General features: G+C 44.7%; 1 protein-coding gene across 8 annotated transcripts in view; it reads right to left on the bottom strand.

Moving 5' to 3' along the window:
* PCGF2 (polycomb group ring finger 2) overlaps positions 1 to 23,404 on the bottom strand; it is a 59,420-nt gene that overhangs the window by 11,245 nt on the left and 24,771 nt on the right. For 4 of the 8 annotated variants that reach the window (XM_081884335.1, XM_081884334.1, XM_081884336.1 and 1 more), the window contains 6 exons: positions 8,515 to 8,657; positions 8,004 to 8,100; positions 3,645 to 3,700; positions 3,169 to 3,219; positions 2,932 to 3,040; positions 604 to 652 (listed from right to left, as the gene is read on the bottom strand). In XM_081884335.1, coding sequence (XP_081740461.1) covers positions 604 to 652; positions 2,932 to 3,040; positions 3,169 to 3,219; positions 3,645 to 3,700; positions 8,004 to 8,100; positions 8,515 to 8,626 — 474 coding nt within the window. In that variant the 5' untranslated portion in view covers positions 8,627 to 8,657. Of the gene's footprint in view, positions 1 to 603; positions 653 to 2,931; positions 3,041 to 3,168; positions 3,220 to 3,644; positions 3,701 to 8,003; positions 8,101 to 8,514; positions 8,658 to 10,776; positions 10,868 to 11,198; positions 11,695 to 11,721; positions 11,861 to 13,051; positions 13,134 to 23,404 lie in introns of those variants that run through there. The other 4 variants (XM_081884338.1, XM_081884331.1, XM_081884337.1 and 1 more) reach the window with 4 other exon arrangements.

Genomic DNA, 23,404 nt, shown 5'->3' with positions numbered 1-23,404 from the left:
GACATCCTTGCAATCTATATACCGTTGGAGGGGGGAGGGAAAGCACAACATCTGTGGGGGGAGGGAAACAGAATCCGAAATTTAAAAAGAGGAAAGGAGAAAGTTGGAGTACATCCTAGCACAGCCACAGAAACAGGGAAAGGGACACAGCAAAGGTGAAAGCAGGAAGGAAAGAAAAATGGACTAAACAGAAAAGAAAAATTGAAAGTCAAATTGAGGGGAAAGGTTGGAGGTGGGGAGCAAGAGGAGGCAGTGTAGGGGGCTTTTGAGGTATTGAGCGCTAACTTGATTCATCATGATTTACGCCCGGAGGACATAAAAATCCCAATTAAGATTGGGGTGCCTTGCGATTGGTTCCTAAATATGAAATATTAATGGAAAGGGCCTCCCGGTTGGAGGACAACCACCTTGAGCCCCTGCACCTCTCACTTTAGAGATCACCACCTATGGAACAACTCTGGGATCCCAGCTCAGAGGACACGGCTTTCAGGCAGCCCCTGAACCTCTTATTTTAAGAATTCAATAATTTGAGGGCATGCAGGGGACATGGGATTCTCCCACATTTCTAAAGCATTATTCAAGGGCAGAAGCTACATAGCTCACCTTGTCTTTCTCTGTGTTCCCATTCTCAACAGTCCCTTTGTTTTCTTCTCTGAGAGAGAGAAATAGGGGGAATTAATGAAACACACACACACAAGAGGACGGACCAGTTTATCCAGGCCTCTGTGGGTCCAGAACTTTGGTTATTTCTGCACACTTCAGCCATATGTGGAAGATCACAATCAAAACCAAGGTCCCAGGAGCAGCCAGTAGAGTGGGGCAGAGCCATCCTCCTGGCAGCAGTCTTGCTGCAACTTACCTGGGCTCCAGACTGGCTTTGCTGTTGCACCCACACAGCCCCAGCCTCACCCACTGCTTCTACAGTGCTGTGGTCAGGTAGCTTGGCAGCCCAACTTGAGCACACCTGTGTGGCACCGCTCCAGATATGGTTGGATTAGCATTCTTTCCCAGCAACAATCACTTTCCCAGCAACAATCAACCTGCTTTGGAATTTGCACTGGTAGGATGTTCTTTTTAAAATGTTGTTTCACACTAAACTAGAACTCAGAAAGAGCAGGACTTCTTCTCTTTCTGCTAATATTTGAAGAGGGCAGGTTGTGGGGAGGGAGAATGGACACACTAGTACCAGCCACGTTTTTAAAAATCTTGGGAGTTCTCCAGTGATTTCTAGGGATACATTTGACTACTTCCTCCAGGAATATTTTACAATAACTTCTCAGAACGAAACAGAAAAGGACCTCTCCACACAACAAGATGGTTCCTTCTGTTTTATCTCTGTGTCTCTCTTCCTCCCTCTGTCCCCTTTCCTGCTCTGCTATCAGTCCCTACCCCCATTCAACCAATATTCTGTACCACTGAGCCTTTAGAAAGTGTTTGAGCTCCTTAGGTCTACTGTACTGTTTATTCTCTGTTGCCGTTTTTCTTTTGTTTTCATAGAGCTCTTTTTATTATTATTATTCTGTGATAGGTATTGTTCTGTACAGTCGTACCTTGGAAGCCGAACACCTTGGCTCCCAAACAAATCAGCTACCAAGCTATCAAACCCCAGAAGTGAGTTCTCAGGTTTTCGAGCAATTTTTAGAACCCAAACATCTCCTGCAGCCAATTGGAAGCCACACTTCGGTTTTCAAACGGTTCTGGGAGTCAAAGGGACTTATGGAATGCATTTTGTTCAAAATCCAAGGCAGTGGCGTAGCGTGGGGGGTGCAGGGGGGGCCGACCGCACCAGGCGCAACATCTGGGGGTTAGGGTTAGGGGGTGCGAATCCACGGGTTAGGGGGCGCAAATCCACGGGTTAGGGGGCACAAATTACTTGCCTTGCCCCGGGTGCCGACAACCCACGCTACGCCACTGAACCAAGGTACCACTGTATTGTGGTTTTAGCCTTCATTGTAAACTGTCCAAAGAACAATGCTGACTGAGCAATACAGAAGTGTAGGATGTAAGGGAATAAAATAATTAATTTGCAGCACATGTTCCCTAAGCCTAACCTCACCCAACAAGACCTTTAAGCCACAAGGGCGATTCCGTCTCCTGGTGGGTGCAGAGCAAATCGGATGCACACCTCTATTGCGATGTGCGTTTGCACTTGATCTCCATTGCACAGCTTATTAAAATCATGTTTTCATCAGCAATAACATTCAACAGTAGTATAGTGCAGATAGACTGCATCTACCCTGGGAGATTATAATACGCACATGCACACACATATGATTCCTATACTGTCTTTCAGTAACAAAGTTTCCTCTTCTTTGTCCCGGCCACATCCTTCTTATTGTATGATGTAAGAAACAAACAAGCAAGCAAATGAAAAGCAATATCGCATTATGAAAACTTTGATTGTTCCCTGCACAGGCCTAGACTTGTTTATTATTAAATCATATGCATCCATTGCATTTTCAGTAAGAATGCTCATGGTGGCATATACAATGCCAAAACATAATGTTACACCACAAATACAATTAATATACAGTCGTACCTTGGTTGTTGAACACCTTGGAACTCGAACGTTTTGGCTCCTGAACGCCGCAAACCCAGAAGTGAGTGTTCCGGTTTGTGAACTTTTTTTGGAAGCCAAACGTCCGACGTGGCTTCTGCAGCTTCCAATTGAGTGCAGGGAGATCCTGCAGCCAATCAGAAGCCGTGCCTTGGTTTTCGAATGTTTTTGGAAGTCGAACGGACTTCCAGAACAGAATTCGTCCGACAACCAAGGTACGACTGTACGTAAGTGTGTGAGTGTAATACATACATTCTTTCAAAACATTAACCAAGCATAAATATATAAAATTTGATAAAATATATGTGTAGTAAAAAAAACAACCCAGGGCAAATTAAGTGAAATTATTCCCCTCATATTTTTTTCTGTATTACCTGATTCCTTCATAGAACTCTATGGATAAGCTGACAATTTCATCGTCTGTCAGGTTCCCTTTCTCCTGTTCCGAAACTTCTCCCCGGTCTTCATTGGATCCATTAGGAACTACACAGGCAATTGAGAGGAAAGGAGGAGACAGAGAAAAAATAAAAATCACACCTTTTTTGTGGGGTGGTTTTTTTTAATGCATCACTGTTCACATGTAGGAGGGAAATTCATGAGAGACGCCATACCATCTGCCAGAGGGTATGCTGCGTAGAAATCACGTCGCCTCTTCATTTCATCTGCGGGCAAAAGCAAACAGTTAATTCATTTATTAGCATTTATATCTTTCACTTATTCTGCAGGTGGGGCTACACATCACAGTGAATAAATAAATCAATGCATTCATGTTTAGCAACACGCTACCATATAATTATTCGTACATTTTTAATCACTGACTGAACGGAAAACAAATAAAAGAACTAGAATTAAATTTGCATTAGGACCAAAAGCACAACAGCCATAGTTTCGAAGACTATTTGTATTACTTAATGAGGTAATACTATAGTTGAATATTTGGCCCTATTCTGCTCAGTTATTTATATACTGTTCATCAGCCCTATATAATAATCAGATGGCTTCTTTTTCTAACTGCATCAAAGTCAACGGAAGCAACTTCTTAAAAACAAAACAGAAAAACAGCCACAAAATCTGAACATGTTCACACCTTTGAAAAGTCCTGGTACCAGCTTGTAGACTATGTCCTGTAGGGTTTTATCTGATCTGAAACATGAGGAGAAAAAGATGGGTTAGCAAAGGTCAATTGCAAGGGGAAAAGTGGGGGAGAATATTAAAATCCCAATTCAAATTCATTTTTGCTGTTGATAATATCAGAAACATAGAGCAAGCCTCTCTTGCCCCAGCCCCACTGTACGGGCTTATTAAAACGAATAGCTACTCTAGTGCAATCCCCTCTGCACTGAACAGGAGGCATTGCAGCAAAGGCAGGAAGAAGAGGCTTAACATTTCAAAACACAGCGCTCACTATCTCTGTTGCTTAATCGGACTTAGGGTGTTCCAACACTTGCTACAAAACCTTTTTTTTCTTAGTGCCAAGACAACAGAAGTGTGCCTAACTTTAGAAGATAAGCCTTGAGCCCCAGCATCTCTCATGCAGCCAATTCAGGACCAAATTCAGAACTGAATACTTCAGAGGATCAGTTCAGTTGGTTAAGAGAGTGGCTATCAATAGAAGCTATTTTATGCTACAGGTTTCCCAGTCCTGACCTACACTTTAGCCAAAGTTTTTTTCTTCGTGGTAATGGAACGTACAGCCCAGCCCACACCCCGTACCAGCCAGTCAGGAAGATTCATAGTTCACCCTTTCCTGCCGTGAGAAAACAATTATGCAAAATAAGCACATAATGAAAACTTGTTGTAAGTCACATAATGGGCAGGGGTGCCGGAGTTCAGGTGTTCTTGGCACCAAGTTTTGATTTCATTTAATGCACAGTTCCAGTGTTGCAATACTATTAACTGCTGCTTTGATCTATTGATGAAACATATAAATGTGTCAAAACCCCTCTGAATTTGGATTTACTGGAGGTAAGGGAGGCAACACACAATTATTTCTGTGTTGAACAGCATGCAGAGTTTGATTTAAAAGGCTGTGTGTGTGTGTGTGTGTGTGTACACACACCCACACACCAGGCAGTGTTTGTTTTAATTTACAGCGTCACAATCTTCACACCGTTGGGCTGTCCTGAGCGCCCCCCCCCCAATCCAATTTGGTAATGTTATTTATTACACATGCATATTGACTTTGTTTTGTGATTTATGGCAAGCTAATGAAAACAAGCTTTGTCCAGGGGCTGCGTGACTGGCAGCTAGGTTACAAGGAAAGCCATTATATTTGCTCGAGTCAATAAGACACTTAAGACATCCAGGACACCCTATTATTCCTGAGCGGCTATAAAGTGTGACGAGTCGTGTCTCCGCAGCAGAGCCCTGAAGCCACCTGTTGCAACCAAGGGGCCTGGTAAAATAAAATATAAAAAGCCTCTCCCCCCCCAAAAAAAATGCAATCATTCTAAGAAATCATTGGTGGGAAGGGAAGAGCAACCATGAACCACTGAGCCAATGCACTTTGCCATACTGCTGCCTATACAGCTCCTGCAAACCCACCCCATTCTTCCAATCCATAATAACAACAACAACAACAACAACAACAACAACAAAAAATAATACTAATAATAACAACAACAACAACAACAACAACAAATAATAATAATAATAACAACAACAACAACAACAACAACAACAACAACAACAACAACAACAATTATACCCTGCCCATCTGGCTGGGTTTCCCCAGCCACTCTGGGTGGCTTCCAGCAAAATATTAAAATACAATAATTCATCAAATATTAAAAGCTTCCCTAAAAAGGGCTGCCTTCAGATGTCTTCTAAAAGTCATATAGTTGTTTATTTCCTTGACATCTGATGGGAGGGCGTTCCACAGGATGGGTGCCACTACCGAGAAGGCCCTCTGCCTGGTTCCCTGTAACCTTACTTCTCACAGGGAGAGAACCGCCAGAAGGCCCTCGGAGCTGGACCTCAGTGTCTGGGCTGAGCGATGGGGGTGGAGACACTCTTTCAGGTATACTGGGCCGAGGCTGCTCTGCCCCTAGCAGAACATCAAAGCAACCCATCAAAGCATACCTGCTTCACAGATCAGTGCCTTATCAGTTTCCTTGTGAAATAAAGTAAAATACTGCCGTGTACTCCAGCATTGAGGCATACGCATGGCTTTTTAAACATCCTCCCTAAAAATCATAAAACTGCTTGGAGATTGGGGACATTCAGGGAAGCTGGAGAGGAAATCACAACTAATATACCCAGCACACCTGCTCTCAGTGGCACATTTGAAATCAATCAGAGGCTGCGGTCTCGCCATGGGGTCGCTAAACCCCAGTGACATTTCGCTGCACTTTTAACCTGGCGCGTTTTCTCCCCTCTCGCATGCCTCTTTGCACTGGCAGCTCGCATCTGCCGGGTGGATGGGTGGGCGCATGCATGCCTCTGGGAGCGCGGATGTTTGTGGGCCTAAGAGGAGAGGCTGGTGGGAGCTCGGCTTGTAAATATTTTGCAGAACGCCTGAAGTGTTACTAGAGAATTTAATTTGCACAGCACAGGAGCTAAAAATACAACCGGAGAGATGCATCTGTGAGAAGTCGCCTTCTTGGTTTCTATGCCAACCATCTGTAGAGTTCAGTAAGGTGCGTCTGGCTTCCCCCAAAATCCAGACTAACAAGGAAGCAGCCGGATAACCACTTCAAAGCCAAGCATTGCTGGGCGGGCTTACTTTTGGAAAAGAAACGTTTCATCAAAAAAAATGCAAAGCCACAAAGACAGGAGAGTTGGCGATGGGGGTGGGTCTCAGTGCTCTGCTGAGCCCATTGACTCTCTTTCCAACTTGCTAAAGCTGAATAAATTGTGCAAAATCCATGAACGTGTGCAAATATTCTGCATTTTAATCTTGCATTAGAGGCAGGCTCTCCGCGACGCACAGCGGGTTTAAATTGACGCAGAATTGGGGAAAGCGTGACGTGTGCATGCCTCGGGCAGGAGGTTAATGCAAGAGCTCCAAGACAAATGGATCGATACATCATAAACCACAATCATACTCGGATTTAATAGTTCTTAGAGCTTCTTCAATAGCTTGCTCATCTGTGGTCCAAAGACTGTGGTCCAAAGACATTATCAGAGCCCATTAATTAGCAGTGCAGCTTTGCCATACCGAAATGCAGCCATTCGTCACCAGATAGAGAAACACAGCCACGTTAGGCTGTGCATGTATTGGATCAGTGCCTGAAAGCAGTGACAGGCTGGGTGGGGGCCAAAAAACTGAGGCTGAATCCTAATAAGACAGGGTGTGCTGTGGGTTCGCTGGGGAGGAACTGGATCTTGCCAGCAGGCTGGACTCTTAACTCTCTCACATCCTGCATGCCAATTTAAAAAATAGTAATAATAATTTTCATTTGATTTTACAAATGTAGAATTATAACAATCCAAATTGCATATCCATATCTAGAGATTTCTCCGAATCTCTGGACTTCCCACCTTCCCCTCCACGGGTCCTATTGTCCACCTTCTCAACTGCATATTATTTCATAATCCATATTTTATATCTCTCCATATTGTCCATAGTATTGCTACATTACAAGTGTTATTAGAATCTGGCTAATGTTTTCATCTGCTTACAGTGGTCTCCTAGATATGTTATAAATTTTTCCCATTTCTTATTAAAGTTTTGATCTACTTGGTTCCTGAGCTTTCCGGTCAGTTTTGCCATTTCAGCACAGTCCAACAGCTTCCTGCATGCCAAATTTGATAGGTAGGTTGGGCTGCCCACCTGTCAATCACATGTCCCAATAACAGCAGGTGACCTGCTTTTGTCCTCACCTGCGGTTCAAGCCAACCATCAGGTTTTGTCTAGCTCTGTGCAAGTCTCTTTGGGTCTAAGTGACAACCTCTCCACAGTTACAGACATTACAGGGCAAGCTCTAGCCCAGGAGTAGGCAACCTACGGCCCGGGGGCCAGATGTGGCCCAATCGCCTTCTCAATCCGGCCTGCGGACGGTCCGGGAATCAGCGTATTTTTACATGAGCAGAATGTGCCCTTTTATTTAAAATGCATCTCTGGGTTATTTGTGGGGCCTGGCTGGTGTTTTTACATGAGTAGAATGTGCCCTTTCATTTAAAATGCATCTCTGGGTTATTTGTGGGGCATAGGAATTCGTTCATTTCCCCCCCCAAAAAAATATAGTCCAGACCACCACGTGGTCTGAGGGATGGTGGACCGGTCCATGGCTGAAAAAGGTTGCTGACCCCTGGTCTAGCCGCTACATGCTGCTTCCATCTATATGAACTCATCCTTGGCTGCAGGGGTGCCAGATAGGGATAGTCAAGGGACCTTGCCCCTCCCCCCCGCTCCAAAATTTTCAAGGTTACATGAGCACATTGCTCGGCTTCTTGTCTGACACAGATAACTGCCCCAGATGACATATAAATGAATATGACATACCTGATGCTGAGCAGTGGCCTTGTTTTATGCACTTGGACATCGCACATCGGGCAGTATTTGTTCGTCTCCAGGTAACGGACGATGCAGGTTTTGCAGACTGTAAAGGAAAGAAGGCAACAGGGGTGGGAGGACAAAGTCAGCACAGGGGAAGATTTACGACACTGTGGACAACAGCCATGAGGCAAAGCCTCACAAGACTGACAGAACTGAACGTAGGAAGCCACATGGAGTGCCCAAATTCCAAGGCTTGATGGTCTCAGGTAATGCCCGTGTCTTGCTACTGCCGGGACTTTTTGGGGGGAAAAGGCCCTGGTGGCAGAGGCGGCCAAGGTGGGAAGCATGGGATGCCACCCAGTCGATAGTGAAGAAAATGCCCTTTTCATATGCTCAAAGTGGGGTGATTATTGTTCTGCGTCTTTCGACAGCTGGCCCCAGCTCTGAATAGAGCCCAGGGATGAGGCACGTATCCCATTAATCCTCAGGAGTTTCCAGATATGGTTTTTAAACTTACAAGAGTGTAAGCATTCCACAATGGTTGTGGCATCGATGAAGTAGCCTCCACACAAAGCGCACATCAAGTGAGGGTTCAGCTCTGTGATTTTTATCCTGGTGGTCCTGTGCATTTTGGATCCTGAGAAGCTCAGCAGATCCTCTCTGGAAGAAGAAGGGGGGGAAAGACCCGGGGTAAGTAAGACAACCTCAGTCATGCTGAAAATTTGTGGCAATAGCCAAATATTTCAAACCAGGGTATCAGAGCAGGCTGCAAGAAACTGTGTGCTTTGAAGTTCTCCTAGGGACAGTGATGGGTATCAACTGTGCTTTTTTTAATGCGCATGTGTGTGTGTGTGTGTGTGTGTGTGTGTGTGTGTGTGTGTGTGTGTGTAAATAATTTTGTGCCCTATACAGGTTATTCAGGTTGCATCATTTATTAAGCTGCCTCTGAAGAACAATAAAGAATTCTGCACATAAAAGACAGAGTCGCTGAAACCCTGACTACAGAAAAAGCTTGCTTAGTTCCTCTCTCTCTGGTTTTTGGAGACCTCACCCAATATTGCTCATACACTTCCAGAGCAATACCGCGCCCTGAAGTGAAAAGAGGGTTTTTTTTCAATCTTGACTCGGGATGCTATTTTCTGTACACCTATATGCATAGTGCTGTCACAGTCTGTACATGGATCTCGGTATACTTGCCTATCAAACGCAGACTGCAAACCATCTGGGGAACGAACAAGCTCTTTCCATATTGTATCCTGAGTAGTGCCACCAGATACAATAGGGACCGGATATAGTAGTCCTTGCAGTCCCCAGAGCTGGGGGGCATGCAAACCACATTACTCACTGAGGTTTTTCAATTCCCAGAGGACCAATACAAAAAGTCGGTGTGTATAATGGTGTCATACAAAATTATTTTTAAAACCCTACCTTTTCTTCCAAAAAAGGAAGCCCAAGGAATCCAAATAAATCCATAAAATAAAAAATGCAATGCACAGAGTATATAATCTGACAGAATTTTGACTTTTTGGACATTATTCTGTAGCAGACTGCAAACATACACCAATTGCAAGCCCCACACGTGTTCAGGCTAAGTAATATCTCCTGCTAGGAAAGTAGTTTGCCAGATCCACTGGCATGGGGAAGGGGTAGTCTAGGTGACACCAAGTTAAATTAACTTTTGTAAGCATTTGCGAGACTAGGGGAGCCTCTCTCCCTGACTCCAATGCATCATTGAGGTCCCAGATGAAGAGTATCATAAAATACTTATTCTAAAGCTGATCTGGCACAATTTTGAAAACAAGGAGATGCTTTTTCTAGAGCGTTGATCACTAGCTAAACTGAATAGGGATGAAAAATCCATCCTTGATGGATTTTTGGTGCTCCATTAATATTAACCCAAGGGCACTAGCTCACTGCTGATATGCAACCAGGTCTTGTGCCACACCTTTTCAAAGACTACCTCTGCATCCGTAAGGGCAAAAAAGTGCACCCCACCCCCAGAAGACCCTGCAACATTACCAGACGCTGTGGCTGCAACTTTGGATTGTGTGCCACACTTCTTTCCCACATTCACATATGGTAAAGGTAAAAGACCCCTGGACGGTTAAGTCCAGTCAAAGGTGACTATGGGGTTGCAGCACTCATCTTGCTTTCAGGCCGAGGGAGCTGGCATTTGTCCACAGACAGCTTTCCGGGTCAAGTGGCCAGCATGACTAAACCGCTTCTGGTGCAACAAAACACTGTGACAGAAGCCAGAGCACACAGAAACGCCATTTACCTTCGCACCGCAGTGGTACCCGTTTATCTACTTGCACTGGTGTGCTTTCAAATGGCTAGGTTGACAGGAGCTGGGACAGAGCAATGGGCGCTCACCCCGTCATGGGGATTCAAACCACCGACCTTCCAATCAGCAAGCCCAAGAGACTCAATTGTTTAGACCATAACACCACACACATCCCATTCCAGCATATTGAACAAAGGATGGCTTAACGTTGGGCCATTTGGTAAATTTGGCTGTCGGGCACAGTAACAATCGCATAGCCTTCCATTGCTCCCTAGATTCTTCTTTGACGATCACTCATAGCCAAGTAAGATTGTCTTCCATAAACACGGTGTATATCCCACCCCAGGTCTGCCATTTTGTTTGTTCTTCTGCCGTACTTCTCTTCATATTCTTCCTATCTTTTAAAAAAATGTATTAGAAAAAGAGAGTTGGTTTTCCCCCCCATACTGACTAAAACAAAACCCTATGGCAAGCCTGAAAGTAATTATACAGAACCCCAGAGTCAGTCCTCTCATTAGTCAGAGTAAGGCAGCTGCCTCGGGCGTCAGGTCCTGGGGGGGGCAGCAGCAGCACTGCGGCTGTTCTTCTCAGCCCCTACCCCTAAGCTGTTCCCCTCTGCTGGAGGACAGGGCTGTTTGTGCCCCCAGGCTATATTGCCCATCCTAAACAAGCCTCCTACCCCCTCATCCGTGTTGAGGAAATATTCAACTGGCTTCTCTATGTGAAATGGGGAGGGGAGGGCATCATGTTGTCCTTTGCCTCAGGCAGCCAACTGTTTTGGGCCATCCCTGGGCCCAGTCAACACAACATAACAAAATAATTGTACAGAAACAAATAAGGCTTGCAGATCCCCTGAACAGAGGCTGCTTGGGGTGGGGCAAGGAGGGAAGGGCCCCATAAGGCTTATGTAGCCTTACCAGATTAACATTTAAGCTTCTGGGTAGGGTCTGCCTTCCCTTCTGCCATAACCTTTCTATGGCACCTTGCCATGGCAGGTACCTTAATAACAACTTCACGGGTGACCCCCCCACAATCGGGACCCCTTCATGCGCCACAATTAGGTGCTATTTCTGCAAAACAACAACAACAACACATCAAGGGGGAGCCACAGAAACATTTTCAAAAGCATCCTCCCTCTCGATATTAAAATGCAAAGAAGAAAATAAGTTGTTTTCTCCTTTGTGGCTGATGAAGAAATTTAGCGGCATGTCGGGTGTTTTCAAGGATGGGGAAAAGGGAAATAGGCCTTTTCTCTCCCCCCCCCCCCATTCTCTGTTTCTTCTAGGAAATTCAGCCTCGTTTTATACAATGAAATGTAGGAAGGGTTTAAAGGAAGGGGGGGAATCCTGTGATTATAGTTCTCCCTCTTTTCCTCTCTACTATATACGGCTGAATATATACAATAGGAGACATTAGAAGCCACAACCCCTCCTGGCTCACAGAGGCAGCTTTTCTGTTTCCATAGTAACGCCTATACTTGGCAAGAAGCCAGATTATTATTGCAACTACCCAAGGTGGAGGTGGGAGAAAAAGAGGGGAAGGAAGGAGGAGGAAGATGGGGAAAGCAGGGAATGAAAAAAAGAATAAGAAAGAAATGCCATACTGGTGTGGCGTTTGCAAATTGGTTTGAGACCCACATCGTTTCTGGGCCTAGGCGATCCCTACCACCACCCAAAGCAAAGGATAAAATGCATGTTATGGAAATCATCCAGATAACTAGCTGAATTTTACATCAGCAATGGTGGCAGAGCTGCAAAAGTGAAGCCCTATTTCATTTCAAGGCTTTTGGGCTTCCAGATGTTTGCTGGTCTCTAAAAACCGTCAGGCCCAGGCATAATCCAGAAATATCTGGAGGGTCACAGATTCCTCAGAGCCCAGCTCTTTGCAAAAGGGGCGCACCATTCTTGTATTGCTTTAAAAAATCTTTACAGGTCTGCTGATGAAAAGCAAAAACTGCTCAGGACAGAAGTCAACCTTTTCTCCCTATACGGGAGAGAAGCATAAGAGAAAGGAAAGCTGAATAAGGGATAAGCAGCCCTAACAGATGGGGGAGCAATTATTTTGCTCGCTCTGTCTGTTTCTACAGCAAAAGGTCTGGATATGAAATTCGATGGAGGCAACCGTCTCAGGTTTCATCAAGGAAACCAGCTTGTTAAAAAAAAGCTTCCTCTCCACACCACGGCTAGGCCAAGTTTTGGGATTCTTTAAACCTCCAACAAACAAGTCAGCCTTGCCACAAACTTAGGCGCACATGCTAATTTAGGGGAGAGAGGTGAGGAAAGGATGTTTTGAGTCAGTCTCTCTCTCATACACGCATTTTGCTTTGATTCATTATGATACACACATCGCTTCCATTTTTATTTACTCATCGCCCCCAACCTCATTTGCCCCCCGCCATTTTCTAGGGGCACACAGAGGACACCACTGGGAGAAACTCTTGATGTGCTTTTTACTTGCCATTCACTTGCTATTGTCATTCACTTAGCTATTAAATTGTCCATTGCGGCTTCCAGAGGGTGGGGAAACTTAGTATTTGCCAAAACTCTACCTCAACATTTTCACTTTGTATGGAGAACCTAAGAAAAAGTGCAAGAGAATTTGCCGTCCTTTCCCCCTCCCGGAGCCTAAATCTAGGAGATATCCATGATAGTCCCTTCCGCTTCTTAAAGAAGTTCCTCAAAGGGTCTTTTCCAACTGGATCTCTTGCCCTTCCACCTTTTTTGGGTTTTTCCCCACTTTACATTTAAAAAACAACAACAACTTTTATCACAAGACTGCTTTCCTTCCGAAACCTGGTCTAAATTTGTTTCCGTGCACATAAATTAGTATACGTGCATTTAATGTACATTTGTGCCATGGGCCCAAAGTCAGCCTGAGGCATTTTGCTACCTGAGGTGAGAAACAAGATGGAACCCACACATTCCAAGATGGCATCCACACATTCCATGCATGGCATCTGCCCAGGGTGTTGCCTGTTAGGGCTGGTCCTGCATGGGCCTGTGCTCAAAGTACGCCACAAAATGGAGGGAGACATTGTGCTTTTTGGGGGGGGGTCACATTCTAAATAATAATAATAATAATAATAATAATAATAATAATAATAATAATTTATTTATACCCCGCCCATCTGGCTGGGTTTCCAGCAAAAAATTTAAAGTACATTAAAACATTAAAAGTACAATAAGGGCTTCCTGCACCCTTATTTATCCTTTTCCCTAAACTTTTTTCAAAGAGGGCCAGATTTGATGAAGTGAAGGGCCATGAGGGCCGACCTAAGGGCCAACCAAAGTTGTTAACCTTTGCTGAGCTTTTTTAAGGATTGAAGTTGTTGAGCTTTTTTTATTATTTTACCCCAGGAAATAAACTGCCACGGGGGCCGGATTTGGACATGCCTGCCTTGGGAAAATAAGAGCCATGTTAAGAAAGCTGCCATTGTCTTCTTCAGAGTAAACCATAGGTTGGGGTGGATAGGAATTAGCAGAATCCCACAACAATTGGAAATAGAGTTTATAAAGAGACATTAACTTTCATGACAAAGAGAGGGAAAAGGAAGTGTGTGTGTGTGTGTGTGTGTGTGTGTGTTGTTTTTCTTTTAAAAAGAAGTGTTCTTGGTAACAGATTTCACATCAATTGAAGTTAAATCCCCATACTGGGCTCTCATGGATGGTCAAAAACATAAAAACGATTGCCAAAAACAAGCAGCAAACCATGGGAGAAAATAAACCTGGTGCTTGAATTGTAAGGGGGGAGAGTAGGGGTCCCTTACAGAAACCCACAGACCCCACTTTCTGACTCCTACCCCGTAGTTTTCTAAACTGCTGTTCTCATGTAACTTTAAAAAATAAAAATAAAAGTTAAGGGGCTGTAAAGGGTAGAGTCCCCCCCCGTGCCCTCCCTATAATGTAATCACTGCCCAAAAGCAGGGAGTGAGGGGTTTTGTGACAAGTCTGCAAAACACAATATAGGCACACTTATTTCCACCTCTGCCACATGCATTCCCATGTTTAGAAGGAGTAATAATAATTTGTTATTTATACCCCACCCATCTGGCTGGGTTTCCGCAGCCACTCTGGGCAGCTCGCAACAGAATATTAAAAAACACGATAAAACATCAAACATTAAAAATTTCCCTAAACAGGGCTGCCTTCAGATATCTTCGAAAAGTCATATAGTTGTTTATCTCCTTGACATCTGATGGGAAGGTGTTCCACAAGGTGGGTGCCACAACCAAGAAGGCCCTCTGCCCTATGCTACAAGCACACATGTTTTCATCCCTCTTTTCCCTCCAATGTCTAGCTTTAAAATTATTTTTTTAAAAAAAATATTAACAAGCACAAAAAATAGCTTAACATGAAGGGTTGGAGGGGAAACAAAGAAAGAGAGACACACAGCCAATGATTTTTTTAAAAAATCACAAACCCATCTTCCTTTCAGAGGGTGGTATTCAAACTGAAGTTTTACTCAGAGTAGTTCCACGCGAATTCCTTTTGTCCATTCATTTCAATGGGTCTACTCTGAGGGAAACATAGTTGAATACCACCCATCGTTTCATGGGAACCTATCAGCCACGAACATACAGGTCCCGAAGACCGGAAGCTGTAATAGCTCAATCGGCAGACTCCTAATCTCAAGGTCATGGGTTCGAGCCCCACATGGGGCAGAAGATTTCTGCATTGCAGAGGGTTGGACTAGATGACCCTCGGGTTCCCTTCCAACTCTACTGCTTCTCCTGCTTCTAACCCCCCTAAATGTTATTTGCCACACACACATTTTCCATTCCGCAATTTCCTTGGGGGACAGAGACACCCCACCTCGCCCCTGAGCTCTTCCCCTCCCCGCTTCACAATTTTCTCCCTACCCCCCAGCTTTCCCCTAATTTCACTTAATAGGAACAGCAAAGAAGGAATGGCGGGCTGGCTCCCTCCCTTCGCAGCATCAACAAAGTGGCTCTCTCCATTGCATTCTCAGGTGATGTTACATTTCCTGATTGGTGTAAGGCAACGAGCCAGTTTCTATAGTTACATGGCTGCTCCAGACGGCAGGATGCCAGCACCGGAGAAAAATCCAGCCGATTACATTGCATCTTTGTGGTCCTGCAACGCAATTCCCCTATCTGGTACCCTTGGGAGCTCCCCTATTCTCCAGATTGTGTGTCTTTCCCCTTCCCTCCCCTCCTCATTTTTATTTTCTGGGAGAGGTCTGCTTTTGCAATCTATTCTCTTCCTGGCCGCCCCACTCCTGTCCTCCTTCACGGCAAGAAATTCGCTCCTTCCATCTGCAAATGCTGTCAAAGGTAGCAGGCAAGGAAACGGAGAAGGGGCGGTCCGGTTTACTGCAAAGAGTTTTAGTAAAAGCCCATCAGTTCTCGGAACCGCTGACACACTGGAATTGCAACAAAGAACATGCAATTGCAACCGATTGCACTTAAAAGAAAAAATGTACCTGAACATGTGCAGAATGCCACACTTGACTATCATAACTAGCTCCCCATTAACTCAAATTCAGGGGAAATGGGCTTCAAAGTGAGCCCTGAACATAGAATTGCATTGTTGGAAGGGACCCTGAGAATCACCCACTGCAATGAAGGGAAATGCAGCTGTCCCTTATGGGGATCAAACCTGCAACCTTGGCATTATCAGCACCATGCTCTAACGAGTAGGCAAACTAAGGCCTGGGGCCAAATCAGGCCCAATTGCCTTCTAAATCCGGCCCGCGCACAGTCTGGAAATCAGCGTGTTTTTACATGAGTAGAATGTGCGCTTTTATTTAAAATGCACCTCTGAGTTATTTGTGGGGCATAGGAATTTGTTCATTTTTCTCCCCAAAATATTGTGTCCCCCCCCCCACGAGCTCTGAGGGACAGTGGACCGGCCCCCTGCTGAAAAAGTTTGCTGACCCCAGCTCTAACCAACTGAGCTATCCCGCTTACTAGGCTCAGAACTTCTATGGGGATATATGAGGTGTTAGGGGAGGGATAGTATAGTGGAGGACACATTGTGCTCCTCTGGGGGTAGTTTGTCTACCTTTGGTCCCCACCCTCTCTCACCTGTGGCTCTCACCTCTGGCTCCTGAGAGCCGTCAGTATGTTTACAAGCACAATTCAAAGTGTTGGTGCTGACCCTAAACAGCCTGGGTCCGGTATACCTGAAGGAGCTTCTCCACCCACATCGTTCTGCCCGGACACTGAGGTCCCGCTCCAAGGGCCTTCTGGGGTTCCCTTACTGCGGGAAACCAAGTTACAGGGAACCAGGCAGAGGGCCTTCTCGGTAGTGGCACCCACCCTGTGGAACGCCCTCCCACCAGATGTCAAAGAGAAAAACAACTACAGTGGTACCTCGTGTTAAGAACTTAATTCGTTCTGGAGGTCCGTTCTTAACCTGAAACTGTTCTTAACCTGAAGCACCACTTTAGCTAATGGGGCCTCCCGCTGCCGCCGGAGCATGATTTCTGTTCTCATCCTGAAGCAAAGTTGTACTATTTCTGGGTTAGCAGAGTCTGTAACCTAAAGCACCTGTAACCCAAGGTACCACTGTATCAAACTTTTAGAAGACATCTGAAGGCAGCCCTGTTTAGGGAAGCTTTTAATGTTTAATAATTAATTTAATTTAATTAATGTTTAATTAATGTTTTAATGTTTGATGTATTTTAATATTTTGTTGGAAACTGCCCAGAGTGGCTGGGGAAACCCAGCCAGGTGGGTGGGGTATAAATAATATGTTGTTGTTGTTGTTGTTGTTGTTGTTGTTGTTGTTGTTATTTAGCATGCAACAGCAGCTGCACCCAGGGAATGGCTTTGACTGGCCGGCTAAACCAGGTGAGGGTAGCCAATGGGTCCAAAAACCCTTGAGTTAGACTTGCCCTGCATGCGAAGACAAGAGGGGGGGGTCTTGTCCTCTGGGCAACCCAGGACCTCCATACACACTTGCCCAGGCTTGTGCCCCGGGGAGGTCACTTTGCAGTGGTTTGACTTCACCCCCTAAGGCGCACTCCATTGTCTCTCGAGTCCTTTTAGTGTTGGGGGGGGCCTCTTTCTCCCAATACATGGGAGAAGGAGGTTTGCGTGTGAAGACTGTTTTTTCTCAGCCCTCACACATCTGGAATTAGGGGTCGGGGCTTAAGAGCAAGTTGCCTGAGCACCGCTCTTTTATTTCTTAAATGGAAATTAAACGCTGGAAAGAAGCCAGCCTGCCAGTGCAAGCTAGTTTTAATAAAATCCTCATACTAGAAATCAATACCTCATTCATGCTACATGGAAAGATCAGTTTCTCTCTCTAAGGACACCCAACAAGTAACATTAATTACGCGTCACATATACATACATATATGCTACAAACCCGCATGACACATACATGACATAACTTCTAGTCTATGAGACTTTCCCTACACTAATTAACTCCCCCAATCAGCTTTTTCACCGTAGCACAAATTACATTAGTTTCTGCTCTCCGCAGAAAAATCAAATCAAAACAAACTCTTCGAATAATATTTCCTTTCAGTTTGAAGCCCCAACGCCTCCTTTGTTATGTACATATACAGTACAATCCTATGTACAAGGAGCTAGTGTAAAGAAAGACCATGGAAGTTAAGCCAGTCTAAAGTTAAGCCAGATCCAAACTTCAGCAGTGGGGCTGCTGTTCTGCTTAAATCTGGCAGATGAAAAACAAGACTTTGAAATGGTTAGGTAAAGGTAAAGGGACCCCTGACCATTAGGTCCAGTCGTGACCGACTCTGGGGTTGCGGCGCTCATCTCGCATTATTGGCTGAGGGAGCCGGCGTACAGCTTCTGGGTCATGTGGTCAGCATGACCAGGCTGCTTCTGGCGAACCAGAGCAGTCACGGAAACGCCGTTTACCTTTCCACCGGAATGGTACCTATTTATCTACTTGCACTTTGACGTGCTTTCGAACTGCTAGGTTGGCAGGAGCTGGGACAAAGCAACGGGAGCTCACCCCGTCGCGGGGATTTGAACCGCTGACCTTCTGATCGGCAAGTCCTAGGCCCTGTGGTTTAACCCACAGCACCACCCGCGTCCCTTTTGAAATGGTTATGTGTTGCCAAATCATGCAACCAAGATGAATGGGTTTAGGATCCAGCCCAAATTCTCCCTCTCTAGTCCCTGTCTCCACCACCACCCTTTTTGAGATTTAAACCAGCCAGCAATGCCACTGTATCTTTGGGTTTTCCAGGGTTGGGGACTTAACCCTGGTTGAGCCTGTCTGAGTCCGGATCTTCCCATAGCATTGCCCCCATATGTTGAATCAGAATCAGTTTGAGCTGAGGTTTCTCCTAGAATTTGTTCCCCATGCCAACATTTCAAATACAATTTGATAGACAAACACATCTTTTAACATAAGCAGAATGAATTCCCTGCACTATTCATCACTGGTGTAACAGCTCACATATCTGGAATTAAAAAACACAACTTCTTTAGCAAGGGGAATGGGATTTCCACAAAGTCTAGTGTTCCAGTACAGTAGTACCTCGGGTTACATACGCTTCAGGTTACATACGCTTCAGGTTACATACGCTTCAGGTTACACACTCCGCTAACCCAGAAATAGTGCTTCAGGTTAAGAACTTTGCTTCAAGATAAGAACAGAAATTGGGCTCCGGCGGCGCGACAGCAGCAGGAGTCCCATTAGCTAAAGTGGTGCTTCAGGTTAAGAACAGTTTCAGGTTAAGTACGGACCTCTGGAACGAATTAAGTACTTAACCCAAGGTACCACTGTACCTCTCTCTGTAGCGCTGCAAACTTTAACTGGCAAAACAAAGCAATTACAAGAGATTTAAATCGTTCAGATTTTAGATAAATGAGAAAAACCAGTAAAAATATTCTGAAAGGGGGGGAATTGTTCAAATCCTTTAGCTTCTTTTGAAAATATTAAATACAGTCTTTCCATCTAGCAATAAGTACTAGCTTATTTACAGCATTATCAATCCCTCTCACACTTCAGAGAAACACTGCAGGTCTGCTCAGGAAGAAACCTATCAAGGCTTTTGCAATATGCTTCTTCCTTTAAATGAATTAATGGGAAGCCAGGAGATAAGTCAACTGAAAATCTTTTAATCAATCAACAGCCCTTTTTACAGATTAATCCTGTAAAAGAAATTAATTTCTGTGAAAGCCTCTTTGAAAGATAATTAATTAGCAGATACTAGTGGGTTTTGGAAGAGAAGTCTTTCAACTCTACTCCAGTGACACCCATCTGGTCTTTTCTTTTCACAAACGTTTTCTCTTTGTATGGCACCATGCCCTTTTATTAGCTATCTCCCATTTGATGGCAGCTCTGCGAAATTGCCCGTTTCCACCAATGGGATCTCCTCACCCCAGTCTTTTACAATCCAGCTAGCATTATAGATCTTTCAGTTAATGTATTGGTTTAATTTCTTTATTAATTTTATGGCAGATTGGGAGAAGTTACAGAAAACTTGAAATTTACAGCATGTTGCACGCTGAAAGAAAATTATATGAAAATGATGTGTTTGACACCTAGTACGTTAGCAAAAATGTATAGAACAAGAACAAATACCTGCTGGAAATGTAAAGAAAAAGAAGGTACCTTTTATCATATGTGGTGGTCGTATAAGGTAATAAAAACTGTATGGGAGATGATAAATAATGAAATAAAGGCGGGGGAGTTTAAAATAATGTTTATTTTAAAACCAGAAGCCTTTTTATTAGGAATTATAGGTACAGTACCGAGATTCCGAAGGATCAGAAAAGAATATTTATGTATGTGATAACAGCCGCACGGATGTTACTAGCCCAGAGATGGAAAGAAGGAACAATTCCAACCAGGAAAGAATGGCAAACCAAGTTGATGGACTATGCCGAAATGGCAAAATTAACTGGAAGGCTCAGGAACCAAAAGGACAAGAACTTTAAAAAAGAATGGGGAAAATTTATAATTTATTTAGGAGACCATTATTAGCAGATGAAAACATTGGCAGGATTTTAACTTGTAAGGTAACGACGACTATGGATAATTCAGATGGATAAGAAAATGTGGATAATTAATTGATATGCAATTGTAAATGTTGACATTAGGACCCATGGGGGGAAGTTGTGAGATTCAGGAGTAATCTCTTTATATAGATTTGTAGCAGTTCGAAAGCACATCAAAGTGCAAGTAGATAAATACCGGTAGGTACCGCTCTGGCGGGAAGGTAAACGGCATTTCCATGCGCTGCTCTGGTTCGCCAGAAGGGGCTTAGTCATGCTGGCCACATGACCCGGAAGCTGTACACCGGCTCCCTCGGCCAATAAAGCGAGATGAGTGCCGAAACCCCAGAGTCGGCCACGACTGGACCTAATGGTCAGGGGTCCCTTTACCTTTAATTGATTTTGCTATAGGTTTGTATCTGTAAAATCAAATAAATACTATATAAAACTAATGAGCTTAGGGCCGATGTACACGTGTCTCCCTCCATGCATATTATCCTATGCATGAGATGGGGGGGGCAAAATCAACCTGTGACCTTCACCATTGGGCAGGGATGTGAACCTGGGTCTCGCAACCCCTAGTCCAACAGTCTCCCCTTCAAAACTGTATCATAAAGAACCACTTAAGGAGCACTGAGAAACCAGGAGACTTGCATACTTCACCAACCTTACCTGCTTCAGCTGAATATTTTAATTGGAGCTACTTACTATCTCCTGGGGACACAGGTGGCGCTGTGGGTTAAACCACAGAGCCTAGGTCTTGCCGATCAGAAGGTCGGCGGTTCGAATCCCCGCGACGGGGTGAGCTCCTGTTGCTCAGTCCCTACTCCTGCCAGCCTAGCAGTTCGAAAGCACACCAGTGCAAGTAGATAAATAGGTACCGCTCCGGCAGGAAGGTAAATGACGTTTCTGTGCGCCGCTCTGGTTTGCCAGAAGCGGCTTAGTCATGCTGGCCACATGACCTGGAAGCTGTACGCCGGCTCCCTCGGCCAATAAAGCGAGATGAGCGCCGCAACCCCAGAGTCGGCCACGACTGGACCCAATGGTCAGGGATCCCTTTACCTTTACCTATCTCCTGAGCTGGAGAAGTTAGGCTCAATGATGCCAATCAAGATAAGACTTTGTGACAGAGGTGCAAGGCCCCACTCAGAGGAAAGAGAAGCAGGACCTCCCTGCCAAAAAACAAACAAAATACACAGCAGGGCTGGCTTATCACATTTTGCAGGAAGTGAAATTAGAGCAACAATCATCTAAAGACGAGCTGTGGCCCACAAGACCTTTAAATCCAGAAGTCTAGCATTACCTAACTGTGCAACTGATTGAGTTAAGGAAGATGGACCAAGGGAATAGAGCAGGGGTCAGCAAACTTTTTCAGCCATTAGCTGGTCCACCGTTCCTCAGACCATGTGGTGGGCTGGACTATATTTGGGGGGGGGGGGAAATGAACGAATTCCTATGCCCCACAAATAACCCAGAAATGCGTTTTAAATAAAAGCACACATTCTACTCATGTAAAAACACCAGGCAGGCCCCACAAATAACCCAGAGATGCATTTTAAATAAAAGGACACATTCTACTCATGTAACAACACACTGATTCCCGGACCATCTGTGGGCCGCATTGAGAAGGCGAATGGGCCGCATCCGGCCCATGGGCCTTAGGTTTCCTACCCCTGGAATAGAAGCAAGAGGAATGGCTAATGTCCCCATCCCAGTTGCCCGCCACCGCTGCCTGCATTGCACCAGCCAATTCTAGTCTAAGTGGGAAAAGCTTTATTAGCTGAACACAAACATGGAACCAATCTGACACAAACAAACATCTGAGCATTTCTCAACCTCCCCATTCCTCTCCACAGAGGGATACCTCCCTTTTGCATTCAGGTGGGCCCGCAATTTATGCGCATTTAACTCGCACATGTGGCAAAATAAATTTTTAAAAAGGAGCGGGATTCCTCAAAAAAGTGACTTGGGCAATCCCACCCGCCACTGAACCCAATGTGTTTTAACTACAGTGGTACCTCGGGTTAAGTACTTAATTCGTTCCGGAGGTCCGTTCTTAACCTGAAACTGTTCTTAACCTGAAGCACCACTTTAGCTAATGGGGCCTCCCACTGCTGCCATGCCGCCGGAGCACGATTTCTGTTCTCATCCTGAAGCAAATTTCTTAACTCGAGGTACTATTTCGGGGTTAGCAGAGTCTGTAACCTGAAGCGTATGTAACCTGAAGCGTATGTAACCTGAGGTACCACTGTATGCACAATGTTTGCTTTAGGTGCAATCCCTGAAACATAACCCCCTGAAAAAATTGCAGGCTTACTGTAATGCATTTAAGATGTATCTCCGCTGTTATTCCACACAGATGTTGCTGGACTACAACTCCCATCATCCCATGCTGGCTGGAGCTGATGGGAGTTGGAGTCCAGCAACATCTGCAGGGCCAAAGACTGCATATCCCAGATCAAGGATGAGAATATATAGGCAATATTTAAGGAAGGGCTAATCTCATTCCAGACAAAAGAGAGGAGGAAAAACAAGGAGCTTGGCTGATTTCCCACCCAGTCTATTATTGGGATGTGGAGTTAATTTGTTTCTTCAGACACACACACACACACACGAGATTGTAAACTACAAGTGATCCTCCCATCTTAAAGTAATCAAACAGATCCTTTGCACACAGAAAAAAAAACTGTGGAAAATGGGGCTGTGGAAAAGAGACAGACATATGAAATAAATTTATCAGATTGAGGGATGAGTGGATAATTCCAGAGAACTGATTGAACAGACAATTTGAGATAGGAATGTATTTTACAAAAGTGCAGGTGAAAAGCCCAGAGTTATTTTATTATTTGACATCCTGTGGTGTGCAAATAATAAAATAAAATAATAAAATAAAATGAACCACCTTTCCCATTTTCTCAGCCTTCCCGTTTTGTATAGTTTTCAGATGTGCTTCAGCCCACACGACCTTCCAGCATGGAGATGGATAGATCAAACAGCCTTTGGCTAGACGTATCAATGACCCGTGAATCAACACCCCTGGGCTGGGAGGCATCCATCCATTGCTGCTCTTTTTCTCCCCAACCTGCTGTTTTACTCTTAGGTCACTGAGAGCATCAGGTTCCCCTCCCCTCGCCCAACTTGCTTAGGAACCAGGAAAAATATTTGCACAGATGTGTAGCC

This window comes from Podarcis melisellensis, assembly GCF_964234715.1.
Source record: "Podarcis melisellensis genome assembly, chromosome: 13".
Classification (NCBI taxonomy): Eukaryota; Metazoa; Chordata; class Lepidosauria; order Squamata; family Lacertidae; genus Podarcis; species Podarcis melisellensis.
This window is presented reverse-complemented; position numbering and strand designations above follow the sequence as displayed.